At 35.9% G+C, this 16,308-nt stretch overlaps 1 protein-coding gene across 1 annotated transcript in view; it reads right to left on the minus strand.

The window, feature by feature from the left end:
- Positions 1 to 3,612: 3,612 nt before the first annotated feature.
- GALR1 (galanin receptor 1) overlaps positions 3,613 to 16,308 on the minus strand; it is a 35,894-nt gene continuing 23,198 nt past the window's right edge. Inside the window, exon 3 of the mRNA XM_044066254.1 lies at positions 3,613 to 3,913. Within this exon, the coding sequence (XP_043922189.1) occupies positions 3,613 to 3,913 (301 nt within the window). The remainder of the gene's footprint in view (positions 3,914 to 16,308) is intronic.

Below are 16,308 nucleotides of genomic sequence, written 5' to 3' on the forward strand. Positions count from 1 at the left end.
TGTTTTGGCCAGGTGGGAAGTAGCATCCAATTATGTTGATGGTTTTGTTTCGGTTAATTTTGAGGTTGGTATATATTATTTCTTCATTACCTATTTGTGGAGCTGATGATTTTAAGATCTGGATGTTTAGATGTTGTTTAAATATTATAGCTACACCACCATATACATATTTTTTAGGAGTGCTACAGAATCCTGAAAGCCCAAAATCCTGAAGATCAATATCATGAGACCAAAATCCTGAAAGTTCAAAATCTTCAAAACTCAAAATACTGAAAACTCAAAATCCTGAAAACACACAGGATACTAACACTTACTATATTTCAGTACATGTACATACAGAACTATATGCAGGGGGGGCAAGCCCCCCTGCACCCCCCCCCCCTGTGTGGAGGGCTGTGCCCCCCACACCCCCTGCTACTTACATATATCAACTCTGAGATTGTACTTCTTTACACTAAGTGCAATCTTGAAGTTGATATATTTAAGTAGCAAGGGGTGTGGGGGGTGCAGCCTACCACATGAGGGGTAGAGGGGGGGCTTGTAGAACAGTAATATAGTTTGTGTTTTATTTCTTTCTGTATGTACTTGTGCTGGAATATAGTAAGTTTTGGTATCCTGTGTGTTTTCAGGATTTTGAGTTTTCAGTATTTTGAGTTTTCAGGATTTTGAACTTTCAGGATTTGATTCTGTAGCACTCCCATAAACACATATATATATATATATATATATATATAAATAAATATATATATATATATATATATATATATATATATATATATATATATATATATATATATATATATATATATATATATATATATATGGGTCCCCTTCGAAACATCTAAAACCCATAACATTGAATTTCATAGCATTGAGACCAGAACATCTAAAACCCAAAACATCTAGAACCCATAACATTGGATTTCATAACATCTAACAGTACAAATCACATGAAAAATAACATCTCCTCCACATGTAAAGAAATATAATGACGCCAAACTACCAAACACACTTTTTACTATGTTTCTGCAAGCGGGGTTGGTACAGTGGGGTTAGGAAATTAACTTGTTCCCAGTGTAGTGTGATTTTGGAGTTATTATATTTCATTTATGGGGGTGTGGGGGGTGCAGGGGGGTTTGACCTCTTGCAGAAATGCAGTAGAAAGTGTGTTTGGTAGTTCGGTGTCATTATATGTGGAGGGGATGTTATTTTCTTGTGATTTGTAGTTTTAGATGTTATGAAATTCGATGTTATGGGGTTTTAGATGTTTTGGGTTTTAGATGTTCAGGTTTCAGTGTTATGAAATTAGATGTTATGGGTTCCAAGTAGACATATATATATATATATATATATATATATATATATATATATATATATATATATGTATATATATATATATATGAGTGAACTGCCTTTTGTCTTAAACATGTTTGTTTGACATCTATTTATTTGACTGCATTTAGTCAACTAAATAGATAAGTAGCAAGGGTGCAAGACTGCACAATTCTTGTGGATGGTGCTTATGCCATTCCTACCCATACTGTGTCATCTCAGACTTAGTATATGCAATTAGCTGGGGGTGGACACAATTTGTTTTATTTTAAATTCTTAATGCATAGTAGCCTGTTGACATTGGGTTTGCCGATATTTTGCTATAGACATAAGCAAGGTTGACAAGTGAGTGTCTCAATGAAAGGAAGTAAATATATATATACATATATATATATATATATATATATATATATATATATATATATGGGTGTAATTCTAAAACCAGACTCCCAGAATGTCGACTTTTGCAATCATGAGACCACAATCACGAAACCATGGAACATCGAATGTCAGCTGTTTACTACAGTAAGTAAGAGTACTATGCTCATGAAATGGTCTGTTTTATGGGCCAAACATAATGATACTGGATCATTAAGTTTGTTGCCCATCATGGTAAGGACAAATGTCCATGTGAAGAATTCTTTTTTAACGTTTGCACACTTCAGCCAAGTGTGATTACTGGATGATTTGTTCTTTGACTTGTATTTATTTACTAGGGCAGAACACTGCTCTCCATGAACTTCTTTCAGACTCAGCCCAAGAACACTATCTGGTTAATTGACTTGCTCAAAGTCATACAATTAGGCAACGGAGGCTGTGAGAATCAAACCTTGTTCACTGCACTATAGGAAACAGATCATTAACATCTCCTTAATAATCTATTCCTGACAGTCTTTGGACAACAGTTAAGATAAAATTTTAAACAAAATGAAATTAAGTGATGTAAACACATCAGAGTTGTTATGTACAGAGGCCTCTTGTAAAACCATTGTTCCTAATTCTGTACCTCATGCTAAAACAACTATGTATGGACTAAGAACTATTTTGAATTAAGTTTTGTACTTATGTTATATTTCCTACCCCAGAAAGAAAGTTTTACAAGATTCAGTGTGGATGATGAATCCCTTCATCTATTCCTAGGAAAACAACTGTAGGCTACTCCAAATAAAACTGGGGAATCCACAAACAAACTAAAAATAAACAAATCAGCAGTAAACCCCGAACAGCAGACCCACAGTTAAATAAATGTTGTTTAATGAAGCGCTTTTCGTTGCCAAAATATAGCAACTTCCTCAGAAAAAAATACACATTAACAAGCAGTGCTATTTAAATGGTTGGAAGTAATCACCTGAGTAGGCACACCTCTTTCCTTTCACATATTTAAAAAGACATTACAGGAAGAAATCTGCATCCTAAATAAAAAATGTTTTCATGTTTAAAAAACAAGGCTGATCTAAACAAGCCTAACTGTACAAGTTATTGTAAAAGTAAATTATTGTGAAAACATCATAATAAAAAAGTGAAGTACTGTATAAAATTATGTTCTGTTAAAGTGAACAGTAAATCACAAAAAAATTAAACTAATAGCTGTGATTATACAGTAATAGTCCAACAGTCACAAGTGGTTACCATATCAGACTTCTAAGTTTAAGTAAACATGCAATGTTGCATGAATCATTCAACCCAGGAGGAGCAAATGCATTTAACCGTATTTGCCATGAAAGTTCATGTTCCTCAAGTAGTAAATTCATAGGGCCACCTCTCATATTCGGTTGGATTTGATCGATGGCTTTAAATATAAATTTATGACCTGCATTCTGAATAACTTGTTTAGCCAACAAACTGTCAATTTTATTTGTAGAGGATGCGTAAGTATGCTCATATATCCTGTCCCGCAATCTACGTTCGGTTTTACTCACGTAGAAAGCGGGACAGCAAACACACCTTGCTATGTATACCACAAGTCTAGAATTACAATTAAGTCTAAACCTGATGTTAAACTTGTGGTCATTAATAAGGAAAGTGTTTCCAACCTTGACCAATCTACACATCTTACAACCCCCACAGGTGGTCATCCCTGCATGTCTAGGTGTGTTGCGGTGGTTGCCACTTTCAAGAAGGTTCTTAAGGTTGTACTCTCTATGAAATACTGTATTAGGGAATGGACCCAATTTATCAAGTAGTAGGCCATCATTCGAAATGAATTGCCAGTTCTTGAACAAAATAAATTTCACCCTTGCACTGTCAGTGCAAAAAGTGGTAATAAACCTGTCTTTGAAGTTAAAGTCTTGTGATTTGTAGTGTACCTTGTTTTATAGAAGAGCCACCATCAGTGAGGAAAGTTGTTGTAATATTCTCCAAATTACTAAAATGGAGAATAGGGTTAACTAGCCCAACTCTTCTCTTTTCAGAGACTTCACTAATCAACTGTTGTATCAAGTTACAGGGGTAACCACATTGCTCGAACATATTTCTCAGCAAGTCGCATTCCATTTGAAAGTTCAACTCCAAAGTGGTCATTCTAGCTGCCCTGATTAACTGACCTTTGACAATTGACCGCTTCTGATGGAATGGGTGGCAGCTAGAAAAATGTAAAAAGGAATTACAGTATGTATGCTTCCTAAAAATCTTCGAGACATACCCTTTATTGACCCTGTCTTTGGACAACTCGACGTCAAGTTAGTCTATAGTGTCTGTGTGGAATGTTGACGTGAATGCAAGAAATTCAGTAGTAGTGTTCAAGTAGGAAATAAATGTGTTAGCCTGTGTATTATCACCTTTAAATAAGATGAAAATATCGTCTAAAAACCTGTGGGGGTTGTAAGATGTGTAGATTGGTCGAGGTTGGAAACACTTTGTTTGCTGTCCTGCTTTCTACATGGGTAAAACCAAACGTATATTGCGGGACAGGATATATGAGCATACTTAAGCAATCTCTACAAATAAAATTGACAATTCCTTGGCTAAACACGTTATTCACAATGCAGGTCATAAATTTATATTTAAAGACATCGATCAAATCCAAACGAATATGAGAGGTGGCCCTATGAATTTACTACTTGAGGAACATGAACTTTCATGACAAATACAGTTAAACGCATTTGCTCCTCCTGGGTTGAATGATTCATGCAACATTGCATGTTTACTCAAACTCAGAAGTCTGATACTATTACTGTATAATCACAGCTATTATTTTAATTTTTTTTTTTGTGATTTACTGTTCATTTTAACAGAACATAATATTATACAGTACTTCACTTTTTTTATTATGACGTTTTCACAATAATTTACTTTTAAAATAACTTGTACAGTTAGGCTTGTTTAGATCAGCTTTGTTTTTTAAACATGAAGACATTTTTTATTTAGGATGCGGATTTCTTCCTGTAATGTCTTTTTAAATATGTGAAAGGAAAGAGGTGTGCCTACTCAGGTGATTACTTATAACCATTTAAATAGCACTGCTTGTTAATGTGTATTTTTTCTGAGGAAGTTGCTATATTTTGGCAATGAAAAGCACTTCATTAAACTACTTTTATTTAACTGTGGGTCTCCTGTTCTGGGTTTACAGCTGACTTGTTTATTTTTAAACTGCAGACTACTGTCATCTTAGATTGTTGCCACCGATACTCAAATCATTTGGCGAGCACTTTCATATCCTCTCATCTTTTGGAGTCTCATATCTGCTACTCCTAAACACATACATAATAATGTGATATAAGCTAGGTTGTTATACTTAAAGGGCATTTCAGTCTCATGCAGATGGAGCAGTACATTTTGCAGAAATTCAGTTTGTCATGAGTGATCTGGGTAAGTACATATGGCTGTAGATGTGCATTCAAAAATGAAATATCTTTGCATCAGCTGCAGGGAGGAAGCTGACTTGACAAGCAGTCCGTTTCTAGTGATACCACAGCAGGTCTTGAAGAAGAAAGATGGCTGCCTTGCACTAGCATGGTATTATTTGGGAGATCCATCAAGGATATTTAAGAAATTGAAATGCTGAGCAACCAACAGAATCAAACTCCTTTCTAAACTTCTGGCTAGATTTCTGAATTCCACACAGACAGACAGAAAGACACACACACACACACACACACACACACACACACACACACACACACACACACACACACACACACACATGTATACACAATAAAAGTTATATTAGCCATTTAAACCTGGAGTTATTATCTTATTCACCCAAAGTATTAAAATGAACAACTTCCCTAGGATTCATATGTCAGGGAAATCTATCAGTCATATTTGCCAAACATCAGTCAGTTTGAAGCCACCAAGGATGTTAGGTCTAATGATCAACATATGCTGCTGTGAAGAGAATTTTGGCTATAATCTTTGAGGTCTCAGAATAATACACTTAGGAGATTAATCAAACAAAATTAAGAAGTAGTTACAACATTTTAAATGAGACGAAATCACGAAATGGTACCAATATCGAACTTTTTTTAGTCCAGTTGCCATTAGAATGCAAAAAAAAAAAGAAAAAAATGCATAACTTCTGGCAACAATGCTACAAACTTCTGATAGTGGTGCTGTAGTGAGCTGATATGTTTCCATTTATTCTGAGACAATATCCAGAAGTATGGCATTAAATACAGTTTGTATATTTATTTATTAATCTATCCCTTTAGTTAGTTAGTCAGTTAGTCAGTCAGTTAGTCAGTTAGTCAGTCAGTCAGTCAGCCAGTCAGTTAGTCAGTTACTTAGTTAGTTAGTTAGTTAGTTAGTTAGTTAGTTAGTTAGTTAGTTGTTTAGTTAGTTAGTTAGTTTGTTAGTCAGTTAGTTTGTTAGTCAGTTAGTCAGTTAGTTAGTTACACAGTTAGGCAGTTAGGTAGTTAGTTATTTTGTTGACCAGGATAGTCTGTATGGGCATGAAAAGCTTCTCATTGGAAGTCCATGAAAAAAGCGAAATAATGAGAATAGGAATGCATACAGTAATATTCTAATACATAATGTTCTAAGGAAAACACAGAAGTAAAACCAGACACAGCATATAATAAAGGTCAAACATGCCGAAGTCAAATGAAACACTTCATTAAGAATAGAAGCAACATACAGTAATGGTTTAATACTGGAATACTAAGGAACCACCATGTTAATATAAAGATTGTTGACAGGGACATTCGGCTTATCCAACATTAGAATAGTGTACCCTGATCTTATAATTGTCAGAAAAGGAGGTAGAATATGGGGCAATAGGAAGATGAACTGGGTAAATGGGAAGAGGTGCTCGGGAGAAATAGTGGGAATTTAGGGAAATTGGATGAAAAGAGAAACATTTGTGGAGAAATTGATGTGAGAGAGTAAAATAGTCCGAGAGGCTTCTGGTTTGTGCTTAAGATGTGCATAAGTTTGTTGCCTTATATACCTAGTAGTGACTTGATGTGCCCGCAGTATCCTGATGATGTACATGAACACAACCAGGAGTTAGTACTGTGTTGTTTTAATGTGGGTATGAATCCTTTTAATCTATTTGTTTTAATGAAAATGTGACTTGTTCCAAAGATTAGTGACATAATTAGAAAAGAGAACATTTCCTGCAACATTGTTTGACTTTTGGATGACCAGAAGACGTTTTTCACAAGGGTGTGATTCTCTGCATGGTGAATACTGCTGAAGGATGTTTTAGTGAGGGGTCATTATTGCAGCTGTAGATACAATTATGGGCTGTGTCTAGTTATGTGTAGATTAGGTGTTCTGTTAGTTTTAACCATTGTTCTTTTTTAATACAAGACAATTGTACATTCTATATTAGATGTTTATAGCAAATTTTGTTACTTTGTTGCAGCATGTCTTGAAATTCAGTTGCTGTGTGATTTGCAAAATAATTGAATATAGCTGATGCATACAGGAGGCTATCCCAAATGTTGTTACTCGGTTTTCAGATGAAATTTTTATTTTGAAATTGGAATTTTGTGATTTTCACTACAATGTATTGCATTCTGTGAGCTGGCAGTATACTTTACCCTTTTCTCCAATGTGGTGTGTGGTGGAGGTGTTAGTATATATAAATTTTAAAGGTGGCGCTGGATTAGGAATGTAACAGGCTTGCTTTCCTGCAAAAAAATATATTTTGTGTGTTTTTAAGGATTTATGACTCATAAGTTTTGATATTCAGCTTAGAGGAACACCCATACGATTTTAGATTTTTGTTTATAGTTATGCATAATATTTCTTTTTTTTTTTTTGTGGGTTACTTGTTCTGTGGTAGTGTGGTGGTGTAGTGGTACAGCGGTTAGTGTTGTTGACGCACAGCAAGAGGTTCTCCAGTTCAGTTCTCAGCTGGGTTGCCTTTTCTGTGGAGTCTGCATGTCCTCCCTGCATTCATGTGGGTTTCCTCAGGTGCTCCGGTTTCTTCCCATATTCTAAATACATGCATCTGGAGCATTTCTCCCTGGATCTATGCTGAAAATGGGCTCTGTCCAAGTCATACTTAAGCAGTAAACAAATGTTAAATAAATAAATAAATAAATAAATGGCTGCTGTAATATTAAAAGAGTGTTTCAAGGTGGAGAATTTTTTGGGTGTGATTAACATTAATTTGCTTATCTGAGGGTATAAGAGCAGGCTTGCATTGGTTAGTCAGGATTTAACAGAGGAAAAATATGCTTGTGTGATTGCAGTTTTGTAAGACTTGTTGCAGTGTAGAGGAGGTTGTACTGCACAATGATGGTTTCTTGTGTAGCTGAGTAGAGCTTGTAAATCAACACATTAAATAAAAACAGGCCAAGAATAGAACCTTGTGGGACGCCAACAGGAACTGGAAGGAATGTTATCCCCTGTTGTCTGTTGTTAAACTGTCTATTGAACCTGGATAGCGTAGGTTGAGGGATTCCAACAATAGAGTGGACTTATCAGTTAACAGTTTAGGATGAGAGACAAAATCACATACTTTAGATACGTCTGGGAAGATGGTTGAAGCTAAGTAATCTGCATTTCTATGATTATTGATTATGTTGGTGAAATCTAGAAAGCCAGTAATAGTGCCATGACATGGATGAAAGCCATGGTGTTTCTGTGAAAGGAGGTTGTTGGCCATGAGATGCTTGAGGGGCTGTTTGTGTATATATTTGTCTAGGATGTTTGATAAGGAAGATAGTATTGCAGTAGGTCTGTAGTTCCACCTTTTTGAAGGGGTGTGATGTAAGCCTTTCTCCAAGGTTTGGAACATCAGTCTTTGTAATGAAATGATTAATAAGTATGGAGACTGGGCAGACCAGTGGGTCTGCTGTCATTTTGATGGCATCACCTGGAAGGTTATCTGCAGCTAGACTTGTGTGTTTTAAATTTTGAAAATATTTTTGGTTGTTTAATTAAACCTTTTCCCATTGTCAGTAGAAAACAAGCTGAAGAACTATATTTCATGACTCAACCTCACAGAAGGAAATATAAGTTAGGAGACATACGCATCATGAAGATTTGCATCTGTCTCAGTAAGTAGAAGTAAATAGGACAAGCAATAAAAGTGAAAAAGAAACAAATTAAGTCAATGGCTGCAGAGACATAGTTGGCATATCTAATGACTCACTCCTGTAACTCTTAAATGAACAGCATAAAACACACCAATCAGCTTCCTATAGAATGCACAGTCCATCTCAGCTATCAAAACCCACAAAAAATAAAAACTCTGTGATCTGGTGGCTGTGTGGTTGGTACTCTTAAAATGGATCTCATTCCCCACTACCTCCTCTCTTCAGAACAGGAACAATTAAAAAAAATATAAAAAAAAAAGGTCTGCAATCTAATAGCTGGTGATCCTGAACTGCGTAAGCCAATCAGGTCCAATTTTTGCACCCCACCAGCACCCCTCCTTCCTCAGCTGAGAGGGAAAGAAAAGCTCTTGTCTTTCCTTACATTGGTAATAAGCATTTGCTACACTTTATTCCATGCACATAGCTCTACAGCACTGAAATCTTCTTAAAAAATAAAAAAAAAACAATTTTTTTCTTTAAAACTATAGAAAATAGCTTGCTGCAATGTATGAGTTTCAACAGTTTAGAGCTCAGCTTTGACAACAAATGCAATGTTGGCATTTAAAAACAGAATGCTCTATTATTAAACAGCAATAAGGCTCAGCCAGTCATGACCCCTAGCACTTTGTGCCCAGCCCAGTTACCCCCTTCATTCCACGCTATAAAATCTACTGAATGGATGCTAATGATAGAGCAATAAGATATATATGTTGATATATGGAAGCTTACAGTTTGCCTGTATGAAAGAAGGAGGCAGAGCTACTGCAGGTGATGAATATGCATGCAGATGATGCCGAAGAACTACAGAAAGCAAATAATGATTTAAAAGAGAATTATACCTATGGGCTAAGCAATGCTCATGTATGCAGCACTGACTTGGGTAATGCTGATGTAATACTTACTGTTTGTGTAATGCTGATTTAGACTTCTATTTAATATTTAAAAAAATAAGTTCGGATTATGTTAAATTTCTGTGAATGCCAGTTTGGTTGTTGTCATGGCTGAAAACAGTGTTTGGACCAGCCCATGAATGTGATTAAAAAAATAAATAATATTTTAAATACTATTAGGGGAACAAGCTGACACAGAAGACAGGCCCTGCAGAGAATAAAAACTCTGTAAAGTATATCTTGTCATGGCTTGAGAATTACAAAGTTAAAGACCAGATTTTGTCACTGTTGTGGAAGTAAGGGAAGATATATAATGCTATATATAAATTACTTATTTTTGACAAAAACTGTTGTTTGCTCATGAACACAGAGACAATAATGCTTCCAGTTGCAACAATAAAGTGCATAAAGAGAAAACTGAAACTCAGAATGAATTATCTGTATGCCTTTCTGACTTTCTTCTCACTGGAATTTAAGGCATCTAAGTGATGTGCAAGAAACTGTAAGAAATATTAAGAATATGAGATTAAAGGTAGTGGCAAAGTGAGTGAAACAGAGAAAGTGGTGGCAGTTTGAGAAGAATTCGAAACAGAAGAGAAGTTGCAGTACTGAACTAAGAAAAACAATTCTGAAGATCTGGGCAAGATGAAGACTGAGGAACATAAAAAGCACCTATGGTATAAAAACAGTGAGCAAAAAATAGTATGAATAAAAGTGGTGGGTTAGGTAATGGAGAAATAAGTCTGAGTATATTTTATAAGCTGTTACATCTGCCTTACCAGTGCAATAGATTCTAATCTGTCCAATGTTTATTTTTTATTATATTTAATAGTGATATTTTCATTTAAGGTTGAATAATCTGTCCACGCACCTTACTGATGGGCAGCATGTATCTCTTGTTTTGTGGAATATGTCACACAAAAGTAATGTCCATTAGTTTCTATGAGACATAGTGAGAAGATTTCTTGCAGAGTCTAATTGAAAGTAAACATTGATATGAATCTATCATCACAGATTATACAGAAGTATTTGAAACAATGCTAAAATGTGAATAGCATGAGCAAATAGAAGTAAAATGTTTGAATTATGCTAGCTGGATGCCTGACTGACCTAGGATGGGGGTCAAGTGCTGGGATCAGGGCGACGCTCACAAAGTTTGAAGCCTACAATGCTTGGCTGCTTTGCATTTGCCTTTTTTCTGTTAAGAACAATGTTTTGTATAGATGTCATTTAAGTAAAGACAAGGTTCTCTTAAGTTTACTGTATATAGGTTAATGCACAAGTAAGGAAAACTTAATTGTTTAACTGAATCTTATGTACCATTAATCAATGCTTGTCATAGAAATGAAAACCATTTACTAAAGTATGCAAAAGAGTTTATAAGCTTTATCAAATATATTGACATGTTTTGCAGGAAAAGTTAAAAAGATGTGCCTTAAGGAATAAAGGATTGATTTAGTAGCCTTAAATGTGAACGGGTTTGCCAGTTCAGCTGAGAAAAACAGTAGGTAACTGTTTATTAAGAAAAATGCAACTCAATAGTAAATTTGCAATTGACACATTTAGAAGCTGATGACAAAGAATTGTTATTGAAAGGGTAAAAGGTTTGAATCTGCTTCCTTTTTAAATATGCCAGTAAAATAAACACTATATTCTTTATTTTCAGACATTTCCCACTTACACTTAGGTGTCTATTAATGGATATTCATTGTTGCCATGTGGTTGTAAAAGGTTACATATATTGGTGCTTTCATGGTGAAAGTATATAGTAAGAACTGGAAAGTTATGCTGAGTAACTCCAAAAAACAACCAACAAAATTATGTATTCAAATTTTATCTTAGGTTTGCACTTTCACCCAGATTATAAGGACTTGTCAAACCTAAAACAGCATTTTACTTCTGATGAATTTCTTGTAGTTTGGATAAAAGCGCTAAACCTACAATAACATTGGGATATATAATTTGGTCAGGTTTTTTTTGAGCTATTCAGTGTATGTTTCTGGTTCTTGGATTTCACTTTGTCACCCCTTGCTATGTCCCTTTGTTTGGTTATTTGGCAGTATATTGTGTATATATCCCTCCAAAGACCATGCAAAGGGAACAATGCAAAATAATAAAGAGTATAATTACATTTTGGGAGGAAAATGCAGTTTATATGTAAACCTGCAATGTCATTACTTGTTCAGTAGTGATAAGAGGATGGTACTGATGTCAGATGGGGAAGTATGTAGGAATTTTTACAAGAATCATGAGGCTTACCTCACTTTCTGGCATTTAGTTAAATAATGTGCAGTTTATATATTATTAAAGTCGATAATAAATATTTTTATAATCCCCAAGCATAAAAAATACATCAATATCAAGACTTTGTCAAAAGAAGATGCAGACAGTTACTGCAGGACTTATAAGTGAAGAAGGATGTTCACTGTATTGATCACTGCTGCAGTAGTCTTAGCTTTATGGCTTATAGCCTTCCAAGAATATAATGACCTGTCAGTTTCCAAAGATTCAGGGTACCTTCCATACACCCGACTGTCAAAATGTTAGAGCTGAGTTGTCTAAAAACAGGTTTGGGTGTGAAGCCCTTCAGAGCTTTCCTGCCACTGAGAAGTATGCTCCTCTGAGGCTTTTGATGATCAAGAGTTGGTGTTTGCTCTCCTTTGCTGGGTTAGTAAGTTCCCTTTGGAGAAAAAACTTCAATTGTCTTAAATGTATTGATGTTTTATTACTTCCCTCTTCAGGAAAGTTATTTTAAAGCTAAAAATGAAAGAGAAATGATACCCCATACCTTAAATGCCCACCAACTACTCTCCTGTTATCTTGAGAGAACTATATATCTCATATCTTCAGATCAATTGTCTATTTCTTGTGAAGGTAATAAGAAGAGACAAACTGAGTCAAAACAGACTATTTCCAAATGGTTGTCTAAGGCTATTAATTTTGTTATACTCACCATAATAAATCTATTCTAGGCAAGGTCAAGCCCCTCTCTATCAGGGCCTTGGCTTCATATATGGATTTTGGAAAAGGAGTGAATTCTAGAAATATTCTAGAAGCTGCAACTTGGTCCTCTATTCATACTTTTACAAAGCACTGTAAACCCGATTTCTTCTGTAGGTCTAGATCAAGCTTTATTAGGACCATTCTCCAGGGATTTCTGGACTCTTCTCCTTCCAACTCCCAAAGGTAGTTAGCTGTGGTAATTTATCCATATAGCTAAGGCTACTGCAGCAGCGATCGATATAATGAAAATAGTACAATTGCATAAGTTCAACTTACCATAACAGTAGATGTTCGAAAGATCACTGCTGTAGTTGCCACTCCCTCCCTCCATCCCTCTTGTTTTACGATGTGTTTTTCATCCCAGAGATTGGACTTTTATGTTTTGTTTTTCTTAGCACCACCCTTTTAGGGCTCAGCCCTCCTCTTTCTGCTGAAGGGCTTTGCACCTAAACTTGTCTTTTAGTCAGGTCAGCTCAGCTCAAGCTGCTTGGCAGCTTGGGCATGTAGAAGTTGCCCTGACATTTTGGAAACTGACCAGCTATTCTATATATGCTTGACGGGATATAGCCCATATAGCTAAGTTTACATTATCATTAGGTGAGAGATGAAATATCTGGTAGTGATGGCATTCTAATGGAATTCTAGAATAACCATAAGAGGGTATGTCTAAATCAGTACAACACTCCACTGCAGTTTTAGAAACTAAACAGATCTATAAGTCATAGTAAGAGGCTGTGGTGGCAGTTATATTAAAGGAAGGCATGGATTTATATATGCTATTCTCAAGTAGGATGACATCAGTATGAAGCAATGACTATCAGCTATTTATTGTAAATCTGACTAAAAAGGGTGATGCGTGCAGTACCAACATTAGTAGATGCTGATCCCTATTTGTTTGTAGAAAGCAAACATACATTTTTTTAGATACTGTTATGTTGATATAGATCATATGAAAAAACAAACCATAGGACATAGTGAGTTGAGATGCTGAGACGGCCTTTGATAGAGTAGAATTGAACTATTTAATTAAGATTTTGTTGGAATTTGGTCACTCACTAGATTTTGTTGCGAAACTCAAAGCTGTTTTCCCATAACCAAAGATTAGAATTGAAATATATGCTACAAGTTTGTGACCTGGGGACCCAAGTTGATAGCAATCTCTCATTTGACAACCACGTGGCCAAAGTGGTTAGAAAAACATTTTATATAGCCCACCTAATCATGAAGGGATTCACATCTAGATCAGGGCAGGTCATTGTGCCTCTTTACTCATCCCTCATCAGGCCCATAATTGAGTACAATGACCCTTTTGGGATGTACCTTACCAGACACCTGCAGCAACTGCAAAGACCCCAAAAGTACCTCACCAAGAGGATCATAGGGCTCAAACAGATGCCATATGCTGCCCGGTTAAAGAAACTCCAGCTCTACTCAGTGGCATACCGCCTGCTCAGAGGTGATCTGTGCCTGATGTATAAAGCCATGTCCAACCTGGAATTAATGGACATGCTGCACCTCAGAAAATCAAAATCCCATCGAGCTACGCACTCGAGAGACTTGAATCTCAGCACTGAAATAAATAGGACATGCTAGAGGGACAGATTCATAACCCAGAGGCTCCCTTCACTCTAGAATAAAATCCCAGTCCAGGTTAGGCAGAGTCCCTCATTGACTCTCTTCAAGAGGAATCTTGATGAGTGGATGGGAGATCGTAGGTTTACCCCAGGTATCACTTCTGTGTCACTGCTAGACAGAGGCAGAGTATACTAACCTCGAAAAAGGGCATAGCAAAATTAATTTAAAATGGGTGGTGAAAACCAAACACACTCTGGCTAGGCTTATAAATGCCCTAGGGCAGATAGCCTTGTATGAACCTATGAACCTATGTCTGTAAGAATGAAAATATTTAAATGCACTACACACATTGTCACCAGTTACTCTTTGCATTTGGTTTAGAGCCACTGCTTATGATGGTTAGAAAAATCTGAATTGAATGGTTACAGAATGAACCAGGAACAACTTAAAAGTTCATTGTTCTTGGGTGATGTGTTCATATAATTTACTGAACTTGATAAAAATATGAGTAGGTTACTTCAGCTATTTGATGCATTTGAAAAGTTCTGTGCATAATGTAAGCATAACAAAACGAGAGTAGTGGAAATAAATTAAGTCCTTCTTCAATGTTGTGAAAGATTGCAACTACTTATGGAAGAATGCGTGTGCTAAAAACCTTTGGAAATCTGGTTGGGGAATATGTTAGAGAAATTGCCTCACGTGATTGTGCAAATGCTGTTAGCCTCTTAGATTAACATGAGTGTGATCTTTTGCATGCAGTGAAATGTTCCCCAGTTATGTATGAAGCAGCTGGCAAGGAAATCAGCGCATCCAAGTAGAGGCCATGGTTGTCTCCAAGAAAAGAATATATTACTCAGTGTAGGCTCACTAAAGCAGCTAACTCAAATGGTGGGGGTACGTATGTTGCAGGAGTGCTCATGAGTGGGAGTAGAAGGCATTGAGAGAATTATCATAAACTTTATGCTGAATGTGTGGTGGTGAAGTGAGAACTGGGTAATAGGATGAAATTCTCGATTTACCAGCAGTCTCTGCTGCCATCCACATTAATGGTGAAAGCATTTGGATAGTGACCAAAGCCATGAAAATATGGATGCAACTATTAAATGTTATAGTACTTTATAGGGGAACTAGATTCATTTTCCATGACAGATTGAGGGGGCTGACAATTTAGAAGGATGTTGCAGTAAATTTGTGGTTCTGTTGACTTGAGATGAAATAGATAATTTAATTGTACTTCTTGGAAAATAACTCATCTCCCTTATTATTGTATTTCTAAGTAGTTCTACATATACATATTCTTGAAGTCTTACATTTTTGATTGCAAGCCAAAAACGTCACTGGGAACTGCTGCTGTACAAATGCTGTAAAATGTTTATTAAAACACAAAATAAACCAAAAAGTATCAAAGTGAGCGCTTTCGGGCTAGGCCCTTCTTCAGACAAAGTGCTTCTCACAAACATCACATTTTAAAATAAACATACACCAATCACTGTTCAGTAAAAAACCCCACCCTGTTTTGATTGTTAGCTGAAACTAACAAGTCATCATTAAAAACACATTGCCACTACTCTTACTTAATAAAAAGTACGCCTACTTTTAAGTGTTGGCTTCAGCTAGTTTCGGGAAGGGGGTGGGTCAATAAGGCCTCAATCCTGTACTCTTCTCTTATCCATAAGAGTTAAACCATTCAAATTGATATTACAATTTAGTATTTTTTCCCAAAAATATAACATTGTTTTTATTACAGCTGGAAATCAACCCAAGCTTCAGGACCAAAGAGTGAAAGAATAAAAGGCAAGTGTTCATATCATAAGCATATGCAGAAGTTGTGATGATGGTTCTGATCTTACAATCATCTGCAAGTTTTGCTACCCAATAATTTGACATTTGGGGAAGGAAGAAAGAAACATAAGACCTAACACAGAACCCAATGGAACTCCAGATATAACCCTTCCCCATGATGACTTTTCAAACAGTATAATTACCTGTTGTATTCTACCTGCAAGCCACCTATCGAC

Source organism: Protopterus annectens, chromosome 3.part1 (assembly GCF_019279795.1).
Source record: "Protopterus annectens isolate FY-2018-M chromosome 3.part1, PAN1.0, whole genome shotgun sequence".
NCBI lineage: Eukaryota > Metazoa > Chordata > Ceratodontiformes > Protopteridae > Protopterus > Protopterus annectens.